Source organism: Poecilia latipinna, unplaced genomic scaffold (genome assembly GCF_001443285.1).
Source record: "Poecilia latipinna isolate Pla-1442-1.1 unplaced genomic scaffold, P_latipinna-1.0 Scaffold29, whole genome shotgun sequence".
NCBI classification, from domain to species: Eukaryota; Metazoa; Chordata; class Actinopteri; order Cyprinodontiformes; family Poeciliidae; genus Poecilia; species Poecilia latipinna.
In genome coordinates this window covers 80,665-100,733 of record NW_015112645.1, presented here as the reverse complement: position 1 = coordinate 100,733, position 20,069 = coordinate 80,665, and the positions used below count along the sequence as shown (strand labels likewise).

At 41.1% G+C, this 20,069-nt stretch overlaps 1 protein-coding gene across 4 annotated transcripts in view; it reads right to left on the bottom strand.

The window, feature by feature from the left end:
• Nucleotides 1–7,816: 7,816 nt before the first annotated feature.
• The window catches only part of sorcs1 (sortilin-related VPS10 domain containing receptor 1), a 91,126-nt gene continuing 78,873 nt past the window's right edge, over nucleotides 7,817–20,069 (bottom strand). Inside the window, exons 21-28 of one of the 4 annotated variants that reach the window (XM_015039650.1) lie at nucleotides 19,353–19,479; nucleotides 18,347–18,459; nucleotides 16,228–16,362; nucleotides 12,631–12,730; nucleotides 12,129–12,234; nucleotides 11,573–11,730; nucleotides 11,421–11,476; nucleotides 7,817–9,447 (exon numbers count right to left, since the gene is read on the bottom strand). In XM_015039650.1, coding sequence (XP_014895136.1) covers nucleotides 11,448–11,476; nucleotides 11,573–11,730; nucleotides 12,129–12,234; nucleotides 12,631–12,730; nucleotides 16,228–16,362; nucleotides 18,347–18,459; nucleotides 19,353–19,479 — 768 coding nt within the window. In that variant the 3' untranslated portion in view covers nucleotides 7,817–9,447; nucleotides 11,421–11,447. Of the gene's footprint in view, nucleotides 9,448–11,420; nucleotides 11,477–11,572; nucleotides 11,731–12,128; nucleotides 12,235–12,384; nucleotides 12,470–12,630; nucleotides 12,731–16,227; nucleotides 16,363–18,346; nucleotides 18,460–19,352; nucleotides 19,480–20,069 lie in introns of those variants that run through there. The other 3 variants (XM_015039639.1, XM_015039659.1, XM_015039669.1) reach the window with 3 other exon arrangements.

Genomic DNA, 20,069 nt, shown 5'->3' with positions numbered 1-20,069 from the left:
AACTTAAATCTGAAGCTTAAACCTGAAACCTAAATCTGAAATTTAAATCTGAAACCTAAATCTGAAACCTAAATCTGAAGCTTANATAAAATGACATGGCGGGCCACAGGTGGCCCGCGGGCCTTGAGTTTGACACATGTTCTCTAAAAGATGAAGATATGAAGGATCAGGACTCAGTGGTAACGAACGTCACAGAGGCGTTTCACTCTCTGTGCTGCATCTGTATGTAAATGAGAGCAGCTGTATTAGCATCAGGCTGTATTAGTACACAGAGTTTGTACGCCCAGCATGTAGGACAGAAGAAAACAGATGTAAAGAGCTGGAACAAAGCAGATGAGTGGCCCATGAATATGCTAATTCATGCATGATGTCGACAGTGACATTTGGTCGGTGTTTCAGCAGACTTTTGTTCTGGTCGCCTGCGTGTGAGTTCTGGAAGCATCTGTTGGTGTCCTGGTTTTATCATCAGGTTCAAGAGATTTCTCATGCTGAGTTTACTCCAGCATCCTGCATCAGCTTCCAGTCTGTCTGCCCCTGATCTTCCTCTTCTCCTCACTGCTTGTTTTACTGCCACCACCTAAGCTGAGCCGGTCTAATCTCACCTCTTCCAGTGAGTCTGCTGATAATCTATAATCTTAGGAGGTCACTCATCGTCACTTTGGTTTGATCTGAGTTCAGAATCTGTGAACCAAATACAGTTCAAAACAACAATTAATGGAAAAACGTTCTTTATGAAGTATTTACACAATATGTCACAAAAATAAAGCACAAAACTTGGAGAATTTTAGAAGATCTACTAAATTCACCGACATACATAACTGCAAGGAGAAACCAAGAGATAAGCAACAGCAAAAAAATCATGTTAGCTGCACAGCATTCATATGCTATGGATGCTATGGAGGAATCAAAAAAGCAATGCCTTTTCAAAAATAAAAATAAATAATAATGGAAAAATGACTCACCAATTTTAAATGCTAATTCCAGATGACATTTTGAGTCTCTGATAGAATCAGATAACAAATCTGTGAAGCTTCTTACAATTTTACCTGAAGTCACAACATAACCAGCACTTGAAAAAAGAGCTTAAATAACATAAAAAGTGTTTCTATAAAATTTAGAGCCTAGGCCTAAGTGAGGGGAAAGTTTCGTAAAAATATGCCCAAATTTACATTCAAAATATCTTTTTAAAATGATTTTTCAGAGAAATTTGTTTCTTATAAGATGGTGGAAATCTGGAAATGCTCTGCAGGTAAAGTTTTGGTAAAACTGGAACTGTCAAGGTGACAGCGGCCCTCAGCATCACTACTCAGGGGCTGAAGGTGAAACAAGTCGACGTTTTGGAGAGACCATCACTGATCTCTGCCCCAGATGGTTTCAGCTCTTCTGTCAGCAGGAATGGGACAAAATTCCAGTTCATTTCTGAGAGAAGCACTGGAAACAATCACAGGAAAATGATGAACATCTGAGGAGCTTCAAGGAAGAAACTTGATGATGACAGCAGGATTTATGTTGCTTTTTTTGACCATTGTAATTAAAAAGATAGCATCAGACATGACACCATACAAGGTCTGAAAGCATTCAGCAGCACAAACTCCTACAGTTTGGGTTTGGTATCAAGCAGCAGCTGTGATGTCTGCAGGATGGTGCCTAATGAGCATGAGTCAGGGGCCATTTCACCGCTTCGTCTGCAGCCGAATAAACACTCTGGACCTCAGAGGCTGAATTTTAATGAAACGCTGTCTGTCGCTGGGAGAGTCAGCTTTGTTTGGACCATCAGGCGAGTCCACATGGATTCACAAGCACCATCTGAAAAATGACTTGAATGAGAGACACTTAGGTCATGAAGAAATGGTCTCAGGTTTTATCAGCTACAGTCTTTTAATCTGAAAAGCCCCTGGTCATCTAAAGTGGACGCTCTCTGTCCGCCGTACAGAAGCTGAACTTCATTTCATGTCTGTGTTTTTAATAAGTTGTTTCAACAGCACACAGATGCTCAGTTATGTAAATCAGCCTTTGTTACAGAAGCAGAGCTCCCTCTTTCATGAATTCTCCTCCAAGCCAAATTTTATTGTCAGCTTCTATTTATGCCAAGGCCAGGGGACACGCACGCCCTCTGCAGTCAAAACAAAAAGATCCTTCAGAGCCGAAAGGAAAACAGAAAACCTCTGAGCTGAATTAAGGAGAGATCAGCAGAATGCAAAACGCCTCAGCTGCATTTCCATATCAAACACCCTGATCAGCTCTTTACACACAAAAAGGTGAATATCTGGAATATTTTATGATCAGACAATGAAAGTAGGGTTTTTACTTAGTATTTGCGTTTCTGAGTGGTGGGATGGTTTTCTATAAATTTCATCTGTAAGAGCAAATGTGGAGCTGATGTTTGAGAGAAGAGAGCGGGCAGATGTGTGTCCATCCTGACTGAGCGCCATAACGAGGTTAGAATCAGGAACGTCCCTCCTTCCTCTGCAGAAACAGAGCCGGAACAGAAACTGTTTAATCAAATCAAGCTTCACCAATTTATGGTAAATTTATGTTCTAGAGACGATGGACTCAGAGCTCAGGCTGCGTTTCTGTCCTTTCCTCAGAGGACAGGAAGGTTAGTCCCGACCTCGTCCTACTCAGATCAGTTTGTGTTTGAAGAAACATAAACTGATCAGAATAGAATAGAATAGAATAGAATAGAAACAGTCCTTTTTGTCCCACAAAAGCTAAATTCAGGATTTTTGTGGCCATCTAATAGGTCAGTTAACTTGTTAAATATTTAGATCCAAACTAGTATTTATTTAGCAAGAAACATATTCACTTCACCAAATTAATATTTTGTGACAAACTAAGTATTTAGTTCAGAAGCCAAACATTTAATGTAAAGCTAAATATTTGGCTTGCTAAATAAATATTTTATATATTAATAAAATATTAGTATACATATTTTATATATATTTACAATATTTTATATATTTAGTTAGCGAGTAGTTTGAAACTGTGAGATTTATAAATGAATGACCAAAAACCGGAGACTCTGGATCTGCCATAAAACTCTAACTGGAGCATCTCTAAATGAAACTTTAAAGTTATTTGGATGCAGTTTTTAACCCTAATCTATTCAAAATGAGACAACATTTCTGCACCCTTTCATCTCCACCAACCACATCGACACCAACAGTCGTGACAGTTTCATTCATGCAGTGCCAGCAGGCAGAGCCTCAGTAATCCCTGAGGAATCAGCAGAACCAGCCTGGACCTGGGTCTGAACTCTTGCTAAGCTTTTTTCCTGCATGGTGTGTTTGAGCATCTGAAAGGTGGTGGCTTTCCCTCCACCTCCTCCTCCCTCACAGCAGCAACAGGCTGCTGCCTCTCTGGACGGCCATCATGGTTTCCTGCTGACTCGCTCACTTGTCGTTGTTATTCTGATCTTATTCTAAAACATGTTTTGTACACTAGCACTACTCTGCAACTTTAGCCGTTCTCTGCAGTCAGCGTCATTAGCATGACTGCTGCTCAGAGCGCAGCTATTCCAGGAGCTGCATAAATAAGAGTAAAAGAGCCGGCTATAATTACCCCCATCCTTTATGCACTATCACTCATTTCAGCATCGTTATACTGTGCTCTGGTTCTTGTTAAGGTTACATCCCAGCTGAAATTAGCATCTTCATCTTTAATGACTCCCTCTCAGTTGCTCTTCCCTAATTTCAGCAGCATCCCCTCATCTTAACAAATGGTTTAAACCACTCAGCAGAGCAGCAGAGGGACGGGGTGGAGAAGCACAACCATCTTATTTACTCCAGCCATATAACAGCTTAGAGTCTCCTGAAAAAGTTGGAAAAAATGCAAATGTTTACAAAGTCTAAAGAAGAAATCTTCAAAAAGTAGCTGCAAGCTGCTGTTTGGCTTTTCCTACCAACATTAACTGAACTCTGTGATGGCTGAAGTACGATGAGTTTTTCTTTTATGTTCATCCGTCATCTGGTCCTTTTAGCTGGATGTAACTTTGTGTTCCAGATCTGGAACCTTTGGTCCATGTGGTTCTGTCACATCTTGACACCTGAAGTTTCTTCATTAAGATCATGCCAGAATCCTCCCATGTCTGAAGTTTCTGTACATTTCTACAGCAGTGTTGATAAAGACTCCATTCATACGGCACTCTCAAAAAGTGAGGGATATTTGGCCTTCAGGATATTTACGGAAAACCAAAAAGTTAACAGCAGTAGGGGATTTATTCAGAAACATGCAATGTTGTTGGCTTTTTGCATTAACTTCAGTTCATTATTCAAATTAGCTTAAAATGTTTAAGGAAACACAGCAGAACATCAAGTCTTTGACTTGCAGCGTTCACTCCTCCTGACCAGCAGGGGGCGACAAGCTCTTGCGTAATCTCTCATACTGAGCATTGATGTAGCGACAGTGGAGAGGAAAAACTCCTCTTTAACAGGAAGAAAGCTCCAGGAGAACCGGGACCAGGACCAGAACCGGAACCGGAACCAGAACCAGAACCTGGCTCAGTACCAGCAGCCGTTTGCCAACACTGACTGGACGTTTGAGCAGACAGAGCAGAGACACAGAAAGAAACAGAAGAACTGATCCAGCAGTACTTTCTATGTTAATAAGAAGTAAACAGTGAACAGCTGAAGGAGCCTCAGCCAATCAGAACGCCAGACCAGATGTAGCTTCATACACGGAAAAATAACAGAGAGAACATAAAGTTCACAGTTTAAAACAGCAAATAATGTAATTAATGAATATAAACAATGAGAGATGGTGTTGCAGTCTGTCATCAGTGCCGGATGCATGGCGCCCTCCTTGTCGACCACCCTGATGGTTCAAACGTGGCACTGAGGCGCCTCTCACCTCCAGTCCCAGGAGTTGAGTGGCATCCTGGGTTCTGTTCACAACGGAGCGGTGGCTGATGTGGGATGTGGCTGAAGGACGTCCACTTCAGTGACTTTCTTCCTCTCTGTGTCTCTGATGCGAACTGCTGCTGATAATCTGTGACGCTCTAAACTCAGTGGCTCCTCCATCTGCTGATCAGTTGTTGGGAGCCATCTTGGTTTCATTACTTTAACACATGAGCAGCGAGGTGAATACTGCTTAATAACCAATTCTGACTGAACCTGAAAGTTAATTGGTCCATTTATTAGTCTCTTCGTTCTAATTGAAACGATAAATGACAAGTCTGCCACCTGGCGACATAAACTGGCACTGCAGTGTATTCTAATTGGAAACTTTGAAATAGTTTGGTAAGTTTAGGATTTTTAAAATATGATGAAAAATGATCAAAACAAAACTGTTTCTGATGCACACTAGTTATTAAAGTGAAAACTGGAACAACAGTAGAGCTTTTACAACTAAGACAGAAAATCATAAAAAAAAAATCCCCCCAAAAAACACAGGAACAGTTAACAGACTTCTTTCCATTTAATAAATATGATTGTAAATGCATTAAACAATTACACACAGCACAGTTGAGGTCAAACAGAAACACTTGAACATCTTACCGTCTGTTCTCATACAAAAGCTGTACAGTAATAAAACTTTATTTTTGGATTATTATTCATATTTCTCTACAAAAATAATAATCTTGCTAATTCTGCAAGGAGGAGATGGAGAGGGTTCGGTCTAAAGCTCCGTGATGTTTCCCACAGCGCTCACACATCCCAGCTCAGCTGAGCCAGGAAGCAGGTCAGCCTTCAGACGTCTGACTGGACGTCTGACTGGACGTCTCCAAGCAGAGCTCTCTTCTGGTTTGGATTCAGACTCTTCTGCTTTGCACCACTGCTCCCGACTGACATGATGGTTCAGTTTAAAACAAAGACTGGCCAAACAGATCTGAAGACTGTTTACATCCCTACTTTACAAAAGTTGGTCATAAAATAAAGTGAACTGCTGCGAAGTAAAATGTTATTTTGTTCTGATTTTCTTTGTCCACAAAAAATAAACAAAACAAAAACATACCAGAATAAATGACTCAAACACAACAAGACATGGTAAAAAAAACTACAGACCTGGTCCTGGAACCTCAGATAAAAAACAAAGCAAGGAAATAAACCGGGCCTAAAACTAAACTATGGAAGGTGACATCAGTGTTAAATGTTGCATTGGCATCATAGTTTGTTTTACAGGGTCACATTTTTACAGCTTCTACTGTTCCATTATTTTCACAATGACTCATAAATGCCTCGTTTCCACTGAGTGGTGCGGCTCGGGTCAGTTGGATAGCTTGTTCCATCCTACCAACCCAAACCGGCCACCTGGCCCAGCTCCAGCAATGGGTCCATAGAACCATGGTACGGGAGAGTTAGGGTGCAACTATTGGCCTGGCACAGTCCATTGATTGTGAGACAGAAAAACGTCAAACAGTGGAAAAAAGCAGGAGAAGGCAGAAGACGAAAAAACAGGAGGAATAATTATTAGAACGTTTTGAGAATTTAGAGATTTAAGTGGGAGGTAACTGTGGGAATGTTTTAAATAGAAAATATTTATCATCAGATCTGCATCTACAGGTAAAAGCCTTAGAAAAAACAAAATGCAGAAAAACTGGCCACAAGCATTAAATCAAATTTGTTTTGTTTGAATATATATATATATATATATATATATATATATATATATATATATATATATATATATATATATATATATATATATATATATGGCCATCAATCTAAATAACATGTAATTCATCAAAATTGATCAAACCAAGACTGAGTTTAAATATTAATAATACATTTGAACAACATTTGTGAGCAAAAAGCTAATTTTCAATGTAGATAATTGTGAATAAGAACAATATCTAGTCAGTCTGAAACAACCTGACACTGATCCATATTGGTCCAGTGTTGAAGAGTAAAAGCTCAAGTATTAACTGACAAGTATGGGAAATGATATCTCCCATACTTGTCAGTTAAAACATCCAGACTGACCTCAGTGACTTCATATTTCTATTTTCGAACCAGAAGTAAAATCCAATACTTTAGGACAACAAGGCCTGTGGATACAGCCAAACTCATTCTATCTCAGTTTTAGATAACTCTCCCAGGTTAGAACCTAGTTTATCCACAGTCAGACCAACTTCCTGTTCTCCCAACAGGTGTTTAGCTCATTTCCTGAATGTCCGGGCCAATCGTCTCCAAGACTTCACTGATGGGAACCAAAGGATCTTCTTTAAAGCTGCAGTAACAGCTGAGACTTCCTTCACTTTTCTTCATCTGCAGCAATTTGCAAACTTCACACCACGACATACCAACATGTCGGTGTTACAAACACAGACGTCTTATCAAGACTTTATGAAACAGACCAACACAAAGTAATGTATGACTAATGAATGCAAAGTTATTTAATTCTAAAAATCTTCTTCAAATAAAATTCTGACAAGCATAAAGCAACTGGCTCACTTCAGATCTAATTATAGTGATCCAGTGCTGAATGTCGTCTCAACTGGACCGGGCAGTGAGAGCGTTTATTAGATAACTCTGGAGGATCTGCAGGGATCAGCGCTCAGGTGGGAGAACCTGGTGACAAAACAAATACAAGTGGAACGCTCCACTAATCAGACTTTAATGGAACAGGAGCAAAAAGAGCCAGAAAAAGTTCTGCTTTCGGTTCACCACAGCCATGATGGAGACATGGTGAACATGGAAGGAGGGGATGTGCAAAACTTTCTGGTCAACACACAAAAGGAACGTCACCATGAACATCCCCACCAGGAAACATGGAGGTGGCAGCATCATACTTTGGGGAGGCTTTCATCAGCAGAAGCAGGTCAGAGTTCATGAGAAGATAAACCAGGAAAATACAGGAAGTATCAGGCCTCTGACCCCAAACATGCAGCCAAAGGCAGGGGATATTTAGGTGTTGGAATGGCCTAGTCAAAGCTCAGTGCTTTAAATAGATGTTCTCAGAAGCTTTTCATCCAATCTGATGGAGCTTTAAACTAATTTGAAAAGAAGAATCTGCCAGAAAGCGTCTGGAGGTGAGTAAAACTTTGGAAACCCTCAGTGAACTGTGAAACTGTTTCATTCCAAAGTCCACAAACTTTCACTTTGTGTTGATCCATCACATAGAGTTGGAATAAAATACTGTTATGTTTGTAATGTGACAAAATAAGGACATTTCCAGGGATCTGAATACTTTTCCAAGGTGTGGTACATGGAAAAGCTTTGTTTGGACCTAACATCGGTTTAAAAATGTTCTAACCGGGTCCGGCTGCGTTGCCTCAGAAGCTGTGAAAGCATCAATCAGGCGTTTCCGTGTGTCTGGTCTGAGCCGGCCGCGGCGCCCTGCAGCTGCTGTGCTCCAGTTCTGCTGCTGCGCTCCTGCAGCACGTCCTAATGAGCCGGGATGAAGACGGCCGCCTCGCTGCAGCAGGTCACAACATTAACCCAGATGTGTCACCAACCTTAGCGGGCCTTGAGCTCGACGGGCCACATTAAGTATTCAAGCAGTCGCCCTCCTCTCATTCTGCCCACTGGAACGCTCCTAATGCTTCGCCGTACTTCCATCTGTCTCTGTGTTTTCCAGCTCTTTGACTTCTCCTGTAAAGCAGCTGGATCTCATTCCAGGTCCCACGTTTCTACGCGGGTCTCGATAAGCTCCACTTGGCCTCCTGCGGTCATTCCAGGACCACCGGCGGCATCGGCGCCATCCACACACACAGCTTTATCTTTGCTCCTGAAAGCTCTGCTGAAGGCTGGGGCCTGGCTGTGGGAAGGAGGTTCTGAAGCACGGAGCTTTTTACAAACTGGCAGGTGTCATCAACATGAGCAGAGGCAACAAACATGAAGGCTTAAATTAATCCTGAAAGCTCAACGTTGTTGTAAAAGCCAAAATAAAAGCAGAATATTTCAGTAGAAAACCTGCTTTGTGCCATAAATCAGCTTTTTGAGGACAGTAGATCAAAAGCTTTGAAATAGCTGAGTCATATTTTATAAGTGTCTCTTTTTAGTACATTTGTTATTAAAATACACAAAGTTCTAACATAGACATTCATGATTTACAAAATTAATATGTCACTCACTTCCATATCGTACTTCATGAAAGTATTTTTATATGAATAAATAATACACCGTCTGCTGTTTGCATCAGAAAGCAGCAAACCGATCCAGGATGTGAGAAAATCCCAAACTTTCGATTCGTTCATGCTGGCGATCCTCCTCGACTCAGAAACAAACTCAAGTCTGAACATGTTTCTTTTAAAACATGAAGGAGAAACGAGAAGAAAATAAAACCTGTACAGTTTCTTCTGCGTTCAGCAGAGCACAGTATGTGTCATCCGGCTCCAATATGCACAGGTGTAAAGCTCCAAACCATCGAGATCCAAACACAAAATCCAAACAAAAGTAAGATCAAATCCATGATGGGAGCTGGAGGCGTCAGTCCAGTCCAGAGTTCAGACGATGTATGTGGGGAGTTCTGTGGAGAATTTCACATGTACATGAGGTTTCATACATCCTGAGGGGAGAGCAGAGCAGACAGAACACAGATTAACAAACCAACATATAAAGACCTCTAAACAAATGTTATTCATTAATAAAATGTTTTTCATGTCTGGGGTAAAGTTCTAGGTTTAAATGTGTTGTCATGATCTGTAATAAAAATATCTAAATTAACAGAAATACGTCCTTGAAAACATCCAACTTTGTAAAAAAAAAATCAATAATCAGATTTATTTACCATGAAGTTACTGGAATAAATCAACTTATCAGTAATATTCTAGTAATGATCATAGTCTTGTATAACTTTGCCGTCATCGTTGCAGATTAGCCTGTTCTGTGGAACATGAAGTCAAAGAATAAGATAAAAAGTTTGTTACATATTTTCAATGCTGGTTGAAAGGCTGTTGACACACTTCAGATATGTTTCAGGGAATTCCTCCAACATATTGCTTCCTTGTGTGACATCATGAAATAAATTCAACAGAACTGGTGTGAAATATGTGAGTTAAACCCAGATTGAACTCAAAAGCACCTTAAGATGATGCCTAAAACTGAGAGTGTCATCATCCACATCCTGTATCAACAAGGTCTGAAAGGCCATTCAGAGAAGAAGAAGATGTTAAGACAACATCAAAGCCACATCACAGTTTGGACATTCACTCTGGGACAAACGTTTGGACTCCATGTCCGGGTTCTGATGAAGCTGAAGTGGGACAATGACTGTTGTTACAATTGGAGGGAAACCGAAGAAGCTTTTCTGTGGATGTCAAATCTTCAGAAGGCTGAGGTGAACCTAACTGAATCAGTTTGGGTTAAAATAGAGTGAAGAGAGTTTTTTTGTTCTTACTTTGATTACTCTGCAGAATGATATAAAAATGCAAACTAATGGCAGTAAAACTGAAAATAAAACAAGTGACATTTTGTGTCAACCAGAAATGTTATTCATGACTGGATCTCAGAGATAAAATCAACTCTTCACAGGAAGAACTGATGGATGATAAATCAGAACAAACTCAGACAGATGAGGCATGAAATCTGAAATGAGGCATATTATGCTCCTATTAAAACATTAAAGTTCTGCAGTTACTCTGGACATAAACTAAACGCTGGACCGTTTCTGAACAGCACAGGAGGACAGACGTGGAGCAGCTCTGTGACGTTAGCGCTGATTGGATCTTCTCCTAAACTTTTATCATTTTCTGGTTTTGGCTTTGAATGTCTGGATAATTTCTCCCTCTGGATTTAGATGCTGTGCAGCAGTAAGGATGTTTGCTCCTTTTATGGTCAGACAGTTGATATGATATATAATCAATTTTTGATTGTTTTTTACATCTAGGAGCAGCTGATTAGCATCATATGATCTGCTGCCTGAACATTGGCTGTTAGCACTTTATGACAGACTACCATGCAGCAAAGGTCTTCAGTCAGAGGCCTCTTCCAATAGTTTGAAGACTGACTGCTACTGGAGATCCTTCCTGCCCACAGCATCACCGTCCATAATGATTCTTTGGAAATAATTGAGTGATCAGAATGATGTCAATGTTTAATTTCCCATTGGGATAAATAAAGTATTTTGAATTGAATGTGGTTTTAAAATCATAAGTATGGAATAACGGGAAGGCAGCTAAAAACTCAAATGCTATAATAAAAGCAAATAATCCATTGATTAACGAGAAATAAAACTAAATAAAATATTTAATGTTGAAATGTAGTTAAAAAATAAAAGTCAAAAAAAGACAAAGTGGAATAAATCTTATAAATCCAAGAAACAAAAGTTGACATTAAAATAATCAAACACATAAATAACATAAAGAAAAAATAAATAATGACATAATCAATAAACAGTGTTTTCAAACTTAATTTTGTGATTTTACAGAAAGCATTCGCAAAGTGTTTAATAAGAAATGTTGGCACTCATATCATTCCGTATAATGTGAGGCTGAGTCTGATGTCGACCCGTTCAGAGGAGAGGCAGCGTGTTGACCGTACCACTAACAGCCTCTGATCTGTTTATGTCTAGTTCTCCTGCAGTCTGGACCACTTCACTGAGAAACAACAGAAAGCACAGGATGAGCGACAGGACGGGGTGAAGCAGCCGTGAGACGAGACGGGAGGCTCGGATCAGGTCAAAGGTCACTCACCGATGGGCCGCGAGTTCAACTCGGTGTCCAGAATCTCCAGAGAAGGCACCGAGTCCTGCGGTGAGCAGGGCGTGGCCTCTGAGGGATTGGCTGGACTCATCACTTCTGGTTCTTTGTCGTTCTGCATCTGCGCATAGACGTTGAGGCCTGGGATCTTCCTTGAGGAAAGATTTACAGTGAGGCAGACGGAAAGAGAGAGGAAGCTACCAGGAACACATGATGGATCGGACTGGTTTCCTCAACCTTTAACTGAATGTTTGCTCCATGTCAACCAGCGTCTGGATGGGATTCAGCAGATATAAAACCTGTTAAGGCTAATAAATGTTTCATTTTGCTTCTGCTTGTCTATAAATCTTCATGACCCTTCACATGATTTTCCCTCTGAACGCCGTCTCAGCAAGGAAACACGGTTTAACATTTCAGAAAGGTCAGCAGCCTCCATTTAAAGGCCTTCATCCTGAAAGCCGCTGAAGGCCGACTGACATTTCTTTTTGTGAGCGATGGCCTGATCAGCAGCTGTCAGCTGTTTGTGTGTCGAGCTTCAGGAAAACTTTACCTCTTAAATTTGTAGATGACAAACACAGCTAAACCCGCAACCACTACAGAGAGCAGCATTAGCATGGCAGAGCCACTGTGGTTCTCGCTGGTGTCCACCAGGGGCGCTGCAGAGACAGGGAGACAGCCACCGCAGCGTGTGAACAACACAGCAGAGTTAGAGGAGGTGTATTAGCAGCCTGCTGCCTCATGCAACGAGCAGTGAACAGAAATGAGACCCATGTGATGAATCGGTTTAATATATGGACTTCTCTTACTCTTTAGCTTAAAAGCCCCTTTAGGACAGTAGCAGCATCCCCAAAAGGAAGAGGCACACATACGTCTCTGAATGTCTCTGTGTAGCTACATGGTGGGAGCCAATCAGACACAGGGGTGGAGTTATTAGTCGAGAGGGGGTGGGGCAATAAAAATATGAAATATAAACCTGACTGTCCGCTGAGCCTGGCCACATGCTTCATGTTTGTGCTGAAGGTAGACGGTGAGCAGGCGGACGGCGGCCTTACCTGCCGACAGGTGAGCGGCGTACACGGTGACCTGGACCCCCGGCCGCAGCGTGAACTGGACCAGGTTCTGATTCAAGGCGATCAGCAGGAGGTCAGAGAGCTGCAGACAGAAAGCACATGACCTGGGCTGGTTGCTATGGAAACACACCTGTCTTGTTTCATGTTAACACATCACCAGGTAAAGCAAATAGTTATCTTTGTCAGTCTTTAGTGTCTCTGGTCCTGTTAAGTGAGATCTGAAGGAATCACATTATTTTTTATTTTAAAAATTTACTTTTAAAAGTTAAACGGCTGCTTTGGATAAAAGAGGCAAAACAACTTTGAGCATCTCAGGAAAACTGAACAAATTTGAAAATATTCTTTTACTGACGACAAATAAATAATATAGGTATTGAAATACAAATTCTCTAATTCTCTCCTTTGTCATATTGAATATTGCTAATTAAAGAATAAGCCATGAAAAAGAAATATCAAAGAAGAAATAAAGAAAAATAATTCTTTCTATCCTCAGTGCAAACAAACTCCAGCAGGTTTCCGTCACGTCTTTGTATATTTAAGCTCTACATCCAGCCCTGCTTTAGTGTTTCATCAACCAGATATATTACTGAGTTTTTAGACACCGCAGTGTCCTGCAAAAGTATTCACACCCCTTTTGATGTTTTGCAAGGTTTTGTTTTGTTTCAACCACAAACGTTCAGATATTCTTATAGCATTATTGTGAAGGTTTATGGTAATTTAAGTGAAACAGTTGAAGGTGTAGCAGGTTCATCCGGTTTTACAGATTCAGTCGGATGTCAGCAGGCGACTGAAATGTTGGGAAGTTTGAATCTCTGTCCACAGAGATGTGATGCTTGTTTGTGTTCCTGCAATACCTGAGGTACAATTTATGCAATTTTAGATTAAAGGAAATATCATCACCCAGCATGTTGTCTAAAACAAGCATTTACATCATTTTCGTCATATGGACTCAGTCACAGCAGTAGATGGATGCAATTTCACACATTTTACATAAAGTGGCTTCAGTTCAGTTGATGAAGTGTTGCATCGTCACAAACCAGAGAACGCTGCATTAAAGTGTGATCTTTAGGCTCTTTGTAGCCAGCGCTCTGTCGCTAGGAGACAATGTGTTCCCATTTATTTAGATGAATCAATGAGAAATACCAACGATAACACAGTTTGACTGGCAGGAAAATAGGATTTTAGCTCCCATAACACCAGATGTAAAATCTGACTGAAAAGTGAAAGATAAAAACAGGTTGGAGAAAAAGGAAACTAATAAAGTGTGAATGTGTTGAAAAAGCTGCTAGGATGGATGAAAAGGCTCAGCTAGTCTGACTGATTGTTTTCATTCGAGTTTGAAACTAAATCAAAAGTTCAACACGCATTTCTTATCTAGATTTCAGGGTTTCTACACATTAACCATTTCAAGCTTCATATGCAAGTGCTATCAGATCTCCAGACTCTTCTGCAACAAAGACAAGTTGGGTTTGTTACAAACACAGTAAAACCCAGGGCATCAATAACGCTCCAGTACCAGGACACTTACAGAACTGACCTTTCCAGTTTCTGTAAGTTTAAAGTTTGCAGGAGAAATGCAGAGTTTTCAGCAAACCGATCATTAGGATCAGTTTATTGGAGCTAAAGCTCCTGTGAGACTTTTTATTATCTTGGCACGTCTAGAGGATTCAAACACTAGTTAGGAGGAGATCCGTTTCTGAAGCAAATACTTTTGATGTGCTAATTCTCAGAAGGGCAGGTGCATCAGGATCAAAGGTGTAAAATTAATGATATTCTGCTAAATCAGGAACAAAATGTTTGTTTCTCACACTGTCTACTTAAAATGGTGCTCAGAAGTATTCATACCCCTCAAGAGACTTCCAGAAGCCCTGGGAATGACAATGGTGTTTTCACTTCAACTTTACTTTTGCTGGAAACTCGTTATTTTATCTTTTTTTTATTTTAGGTCTAAAAATAAACTGTGAAAATCAATTTTTTTATTTTATTTCTGAGGGAGAAATACTTGAGAGGCTCATTGGTGTTAAAATACAAATCAATAATTTAAAGGTCAAGAAGTTGAAAGCATCATTAAATGTCCCCAGTGGTCAAAAAATATTAGAAAAATAAAAAGTAAATACACTCAAGTCCACTAATAATCACTTTGAATTATTAGTGTAGGACTAATAATACAAAGTGATTATTATTGGAAGTATTCATTGATTTTATTTGATTTTAAAGGTACATTAATAAATGTACAAAATTGTAGTAAATACTCTGGATTTAGCAACATGCTCATTTCCATCCACAGTCCCATAAGAACCCACCTGTTGATGCTGAAGCACCGACTCATGCAGTGTTTATGAAGACAACCTCAAACTGAAAACAGCCTCCGCAAACCTACTTTTTCCTGAGAAGGTCAAATGAAGTGGATAAAAACGTGCAGCACGTTTATCAGCTCTGACCTGAGAACGTTCCTGCAGCCTCTGAAATTATCATAACGCTGAATGCACCTTAAATACCGAGCCGTATCAGCGCGGCCCTGACCCGCCCACACATGTGAACGCTCCTGTTTATGTAAGAGTCTTTGTCTGCAGGACCTTTTCCTCCATGATGCATAATGCAACGCAGGCAGCTCGATCTCTGCTTTCAGACAGATGAACTGGGATCCAACCTGGGAAGGTTACCGCGACCCGGAGCTAAACTGGAGAACCATCCCAGCTGATCCACACAGACAGACCTCTTCATCGGAGCTCCTACACAATCTACAAATGAAGTGTTGCTGTTTTTAAATCATATTCATAAAAGAAGCCAATAAGGAGCTGCATAATTAAAGCAAACACTTCCTCTCTCTCTGCTGCAGAGACTTCATTTATCTTATCTGCCTCATTTGCTAAATTAATTGTGATGTGAGTAATTCCTGTACTCCTTCATGCTCCCCTTTGTGCTGTTTAAATTTAGTCTGTGCTTTGACTAATTACTTTCTCACCGTTTGCATAGCGGGGTCAGTGAAATCTGTTTTACATTCTAACAAGCGGAGCCAACTCCGCACTTTAAGGACGCCAGCCATGAATGAAGATTTATGGCCGGCTTGGAGGGAGGGGGAACTTTCCAGAAGATCAAGCAGGAGGGAGGAAGAAGGGGAGAAATGGAGGATTCCTATCCATGGATTCTTCCTGGCATTAACATCGATCATCATCTGTTAGGTTAGACTGAGCAGCTCTGCTTCATGTCGATTGATGCTGAACATTTCTCTCTCTGCCTCCCCAACATCATGTAAGTTTAAAAGTCAGTCCTTTCACTCATAATACTTGTCAGGCTTATTGATTAGTCGATTCTTCAAGCATTTTCCAAAATTAGACTCCTACAAAAAAAAATTCTCCAGCAGATTAACAGTGACATCTGCTGGTGGGGAACAGGAACTTGAAGCTGCAGGTTTAAATTTTCAGGAGGTTTTACCGGACAAGCTGCTGCTATGAAAAGACCCTCAGTGAGTCACAAAGCAGGAACAGACGATCTGCAGCCGTGTGTTGTGTTAAAGTTAGAACGAGGATAACAAGGTGACATCCGTCCGCCCACTGGAGGGCGACGCTGCCGCCTCACCTGATCTAAATGAGCCGAGCTCTTCTCTGCTTTCCCCTCGGTGAGCTGCTTGTCAGGCAGCAGGAAAAACTCGGCTGCTGTTGGTAAACCTGGCAGGACGGTGACCAGGAGCAGGTCCTCCGGTACGCCTGTCGCCTGCAAGGAGACCAGAGTCAGGATCTGCTCAGATCAGAACCTCAGATTAAAACCTGCTGGGCTTCATCAGAGGATAATCCAGCCGACCTCCGGCAGAAACCATCCTGTGAAATCACGACTATTATTAAACAAAATGTCTGCGCTCCAAAAACTGCTGAAAATGTTTTGGTTGTATTTTTAGACATCTGAATTATTTAAAACTGCTTTAGTTTTCAGTTATTTACTGAAATAATAAGAAATATCCTGAGGGAGACGCAGCAGAAAATGAGAGTTTATGAGAACTGAAGGCTTTTAATGAGGGATGCAGTTCAGGAACCAGGTTGAACTATTGTTATGTTTGTATAAAATACATTTTGATCAGCAATCAATCAGTGATTGGAAACATATTTAAATCATTATGTAGAGATGAGATACTACCAACAAAAATGTCTTCATAAAATCAACACATCCGAAAAATATAATGAGACAAAATATAAATTGATAAAATACAACATGAAAACAATCACATGTTTTAGACACAGACATCAACAATGTCACCTACTTATGGTTTCTGCTTTTTACTTGTGGGAACCAAAGAAGTGACATTTTTACAGACTTTGAATAACAAAAAAGTACATAGCGCCATCTGGTGGACAAATCTAAAATGTTAACAGATAACAGTTCAAAATAAGACGAGGAACCCAAGCAGGTAAAAATGGATCTCAAACAACAGAACAGCTTTGGGTTCTAACTTACTGCCACATTTTAACAGACAGATTTAAAACTGTACTTCTTCTCCCACAACTGCCACTTCGTCCATTTGCTCTAAAAATGCTGGACGGCAATGAATCTTCGGATTGAGCAGGCAGAGAAGGATACTCCACACTCGTCCTTCAAATGAGGAAAAAAAGGAGAAAACTATGATTGGTGGAGCCTCCGATCCTGGACAGCTTTTGTCTCATCGCTGTGACATAACCGGCCTTGGAAGGATGCAGCCCTGAATTTAGAGACTTCCTTAGAGACGCCAGGAAACTTTAAATAAAACATCTGGCAATGGAAAAATGAAACTATAGCAGGATAAATATCCAAAACACCGAGCAAGATCAACAGAGGCTAAAAAGAAGGTTGTTCAAAGGATTCACACAAGGGGTGATCATAAGTGAGGTTTGTAATTATTCAGTTAAAACAATAATTTCTGAATGTGGATTTTTTTTTCTAAGATGTTTACAGGTTGTTGCCAGTAAAGATGAAGATAACTGACTGATTTTAAGTCAAACAGCTTGTGAACTTCAGTTCTCAGTCAAATAATGTAAAAATGAATAACTCTCCTTTTACATCGGTGTGAAATAAATCAATAGAGATGAAGAAATGATCACTGCCTCCTGCAGGAGTCGCTGCTTCTTCCTCCACTTCCCTCTATGAGCTTCAGCCTCAGTGATCACTCAACTGAGAGTCATCAAATCAGATTTTCATCTCAGTTTTTCCTCTCGCTCCGTTCCGCCTTCAAGGCTGAGGTTGTCACCAGGAATAAAAATAAAAAAAAACATAAACAATAATCATGTCAGAAAGAAAAAACAAGCCAGGCGTGCTCAGTGAAGATTGGAGAGATGGATGCATTTCTGGCATCAATTTTGATTTTGCAGGATCAAAAAGTGTGAAAGGATGATGCAAGAGGCAGAGAGCTGCTTCCGAAGAATCGGAAACATATCGGAATCCTGAGGAAGTGTCGAGAACCGGTTAATGAGTCCGACTCTGTCTCTGACATGTGAGCTGGAGTCATTTCGTCCACCTGACAGTTTGTGTTTGGCTCATCTGCCAGCGTCTCCTCGGGTCAGGACCAGGACTTCTGATGTTTATTGGGTCCGGTCCCAAACTCTCACAGCGTTCACCTGCTCCAGCATTACTCCCCCCTCCCCAGTTCTCCTTCTGACCATTTATCAGGGTAAAAGTCAAACCTGTAAGGAGCTGAGCAGTAGACAGCAGCAGCTGGGAGAGCGAGCCTCACCTGGATCAGAGCGTTCCGGATCACCCGGCTCACATCCTGCCTCCACTCAGCCACGTCCGGGTTGTGTTCGTCCAGGTTCGAGGAGAAGGCCAGCAGGTGGGATCGGAAATATTCTGCATGAAGCAAACATAAGGTGAGGATTTTTCACTGACCTTTTTCAGCTTCAGCTCCTCATCAAGTAACGTTTTTCTAAAGGAAATCATCAGTTTTTATTTTAAATTCAGGTCTTGATGTCACAGACACCATGATACAGAAAACTGTCAGAACTATTGGAGGGACTGACAATAAATTAATTACAATTATTTGTACATCAATCAAAAACCATAAATCGACTTTAAGTCAGTAAAATCCATACTATGTGTTCAATGTGCTTTTAAAAACAGCTGGATTATGAGCAAATATGTTGATTCTTTTCTTCTCTGTTCTGATGCTTCCTGGGAACATTGATGATGAAAATTAGAATTTGTTCTCAACTAATTTCCTTGGTAAAATAAAGGAAAAATAAATAAACATAAAACTACAATAAAAAGTCAATTGATTTCAATTGGTCACAGTTATCAAGTTCAATTTATCATTTAAATTAAAAAGAAAAAACTCAGCAGATGAGATCTCTGATTCAGAGCAAAACCTTTCAGTTTACTAACGGTTTTATCTTAAGATTTTGGTTTCCATGTCATTAATTTATTACTTTATTACATACTTTATTTTTTACAGCCAGAAATATTTCCAAACTCTCTGTCTTGTAAGTGAGCGAAAAGCAAAGGAGCCCTGAGTAGCCAGCTAGCTTAGCGGCGTGAGGAGCAACAAGTGAGGGAGGGGCAGCGCTGGATTCCTGCTTTTTATCAGACATTAACAGACTGTTTACACTGTGATCAACCAAACTGAAGCCTGTAGATCAGCTTCAGGAATAATAACAGCAGCAGTCGGAGTGTGTGAAGTGATGGTGGCGCCTCCTGCTGACAGGAAGGCAGATTGTTGTGGCATCTTGTTGACAGTCTCAACTCACCGTGGACGGCAATAGTTTTCCTGTCCTGCAGGATGGCGTTCCCAGCAGACACCTGCACCGTGACTGTATCGATCCCTTCCCTGGGGAACGTACACGCCACGCTTCCCTCCAGGGTGATAACAGGCTGCTGGAGAGCACACACACACACACACACACACACACACACACACACACACAGCCAGTCAGTCCGAGCGCTCCCCTGAGACTCGGCCATCAGCAGCCGGTTACCTCGGCTCTGTAAGGAAGCCCAGCAGGACGGACTGACATCAGAACCAACGTCTCTGTTCAGCCGGTAAAACGGACTCAGCTGACAGAACCGGCCGTCCTGATCCAACACCAACACTTTGACTCAACAGAGAGCCAGACAGCCGGAGCGGTCCGCTGGACCCGGGCCAGTCAGACAGAGGTTCTGGTTCTGTTTGACTAAACACAAAAAATACTTTTCAAATGATTTCAGCTCTTAACGGAATAAAACCATCCAAACTGACTTTTCCCAAAATATTTTCTCAGACTGAGATCAGGACTTTGTGATGATCTCATCATAGATACACAAGGTCCTCCAGGTTCTCCAGGTCCACCAGGTTCTCCAGGTCCTCCAGGTTCTCCAGGTCCTCCAGGTCCTCCAGGTCCTCCAGGTCCACCAGGTTCTCCAGGTCCTCCAGGTCCTCCAGGTCCTCCAGGTTCTCCAGGTCCTCCAGGTTCTCCAGGTTCTCCAGG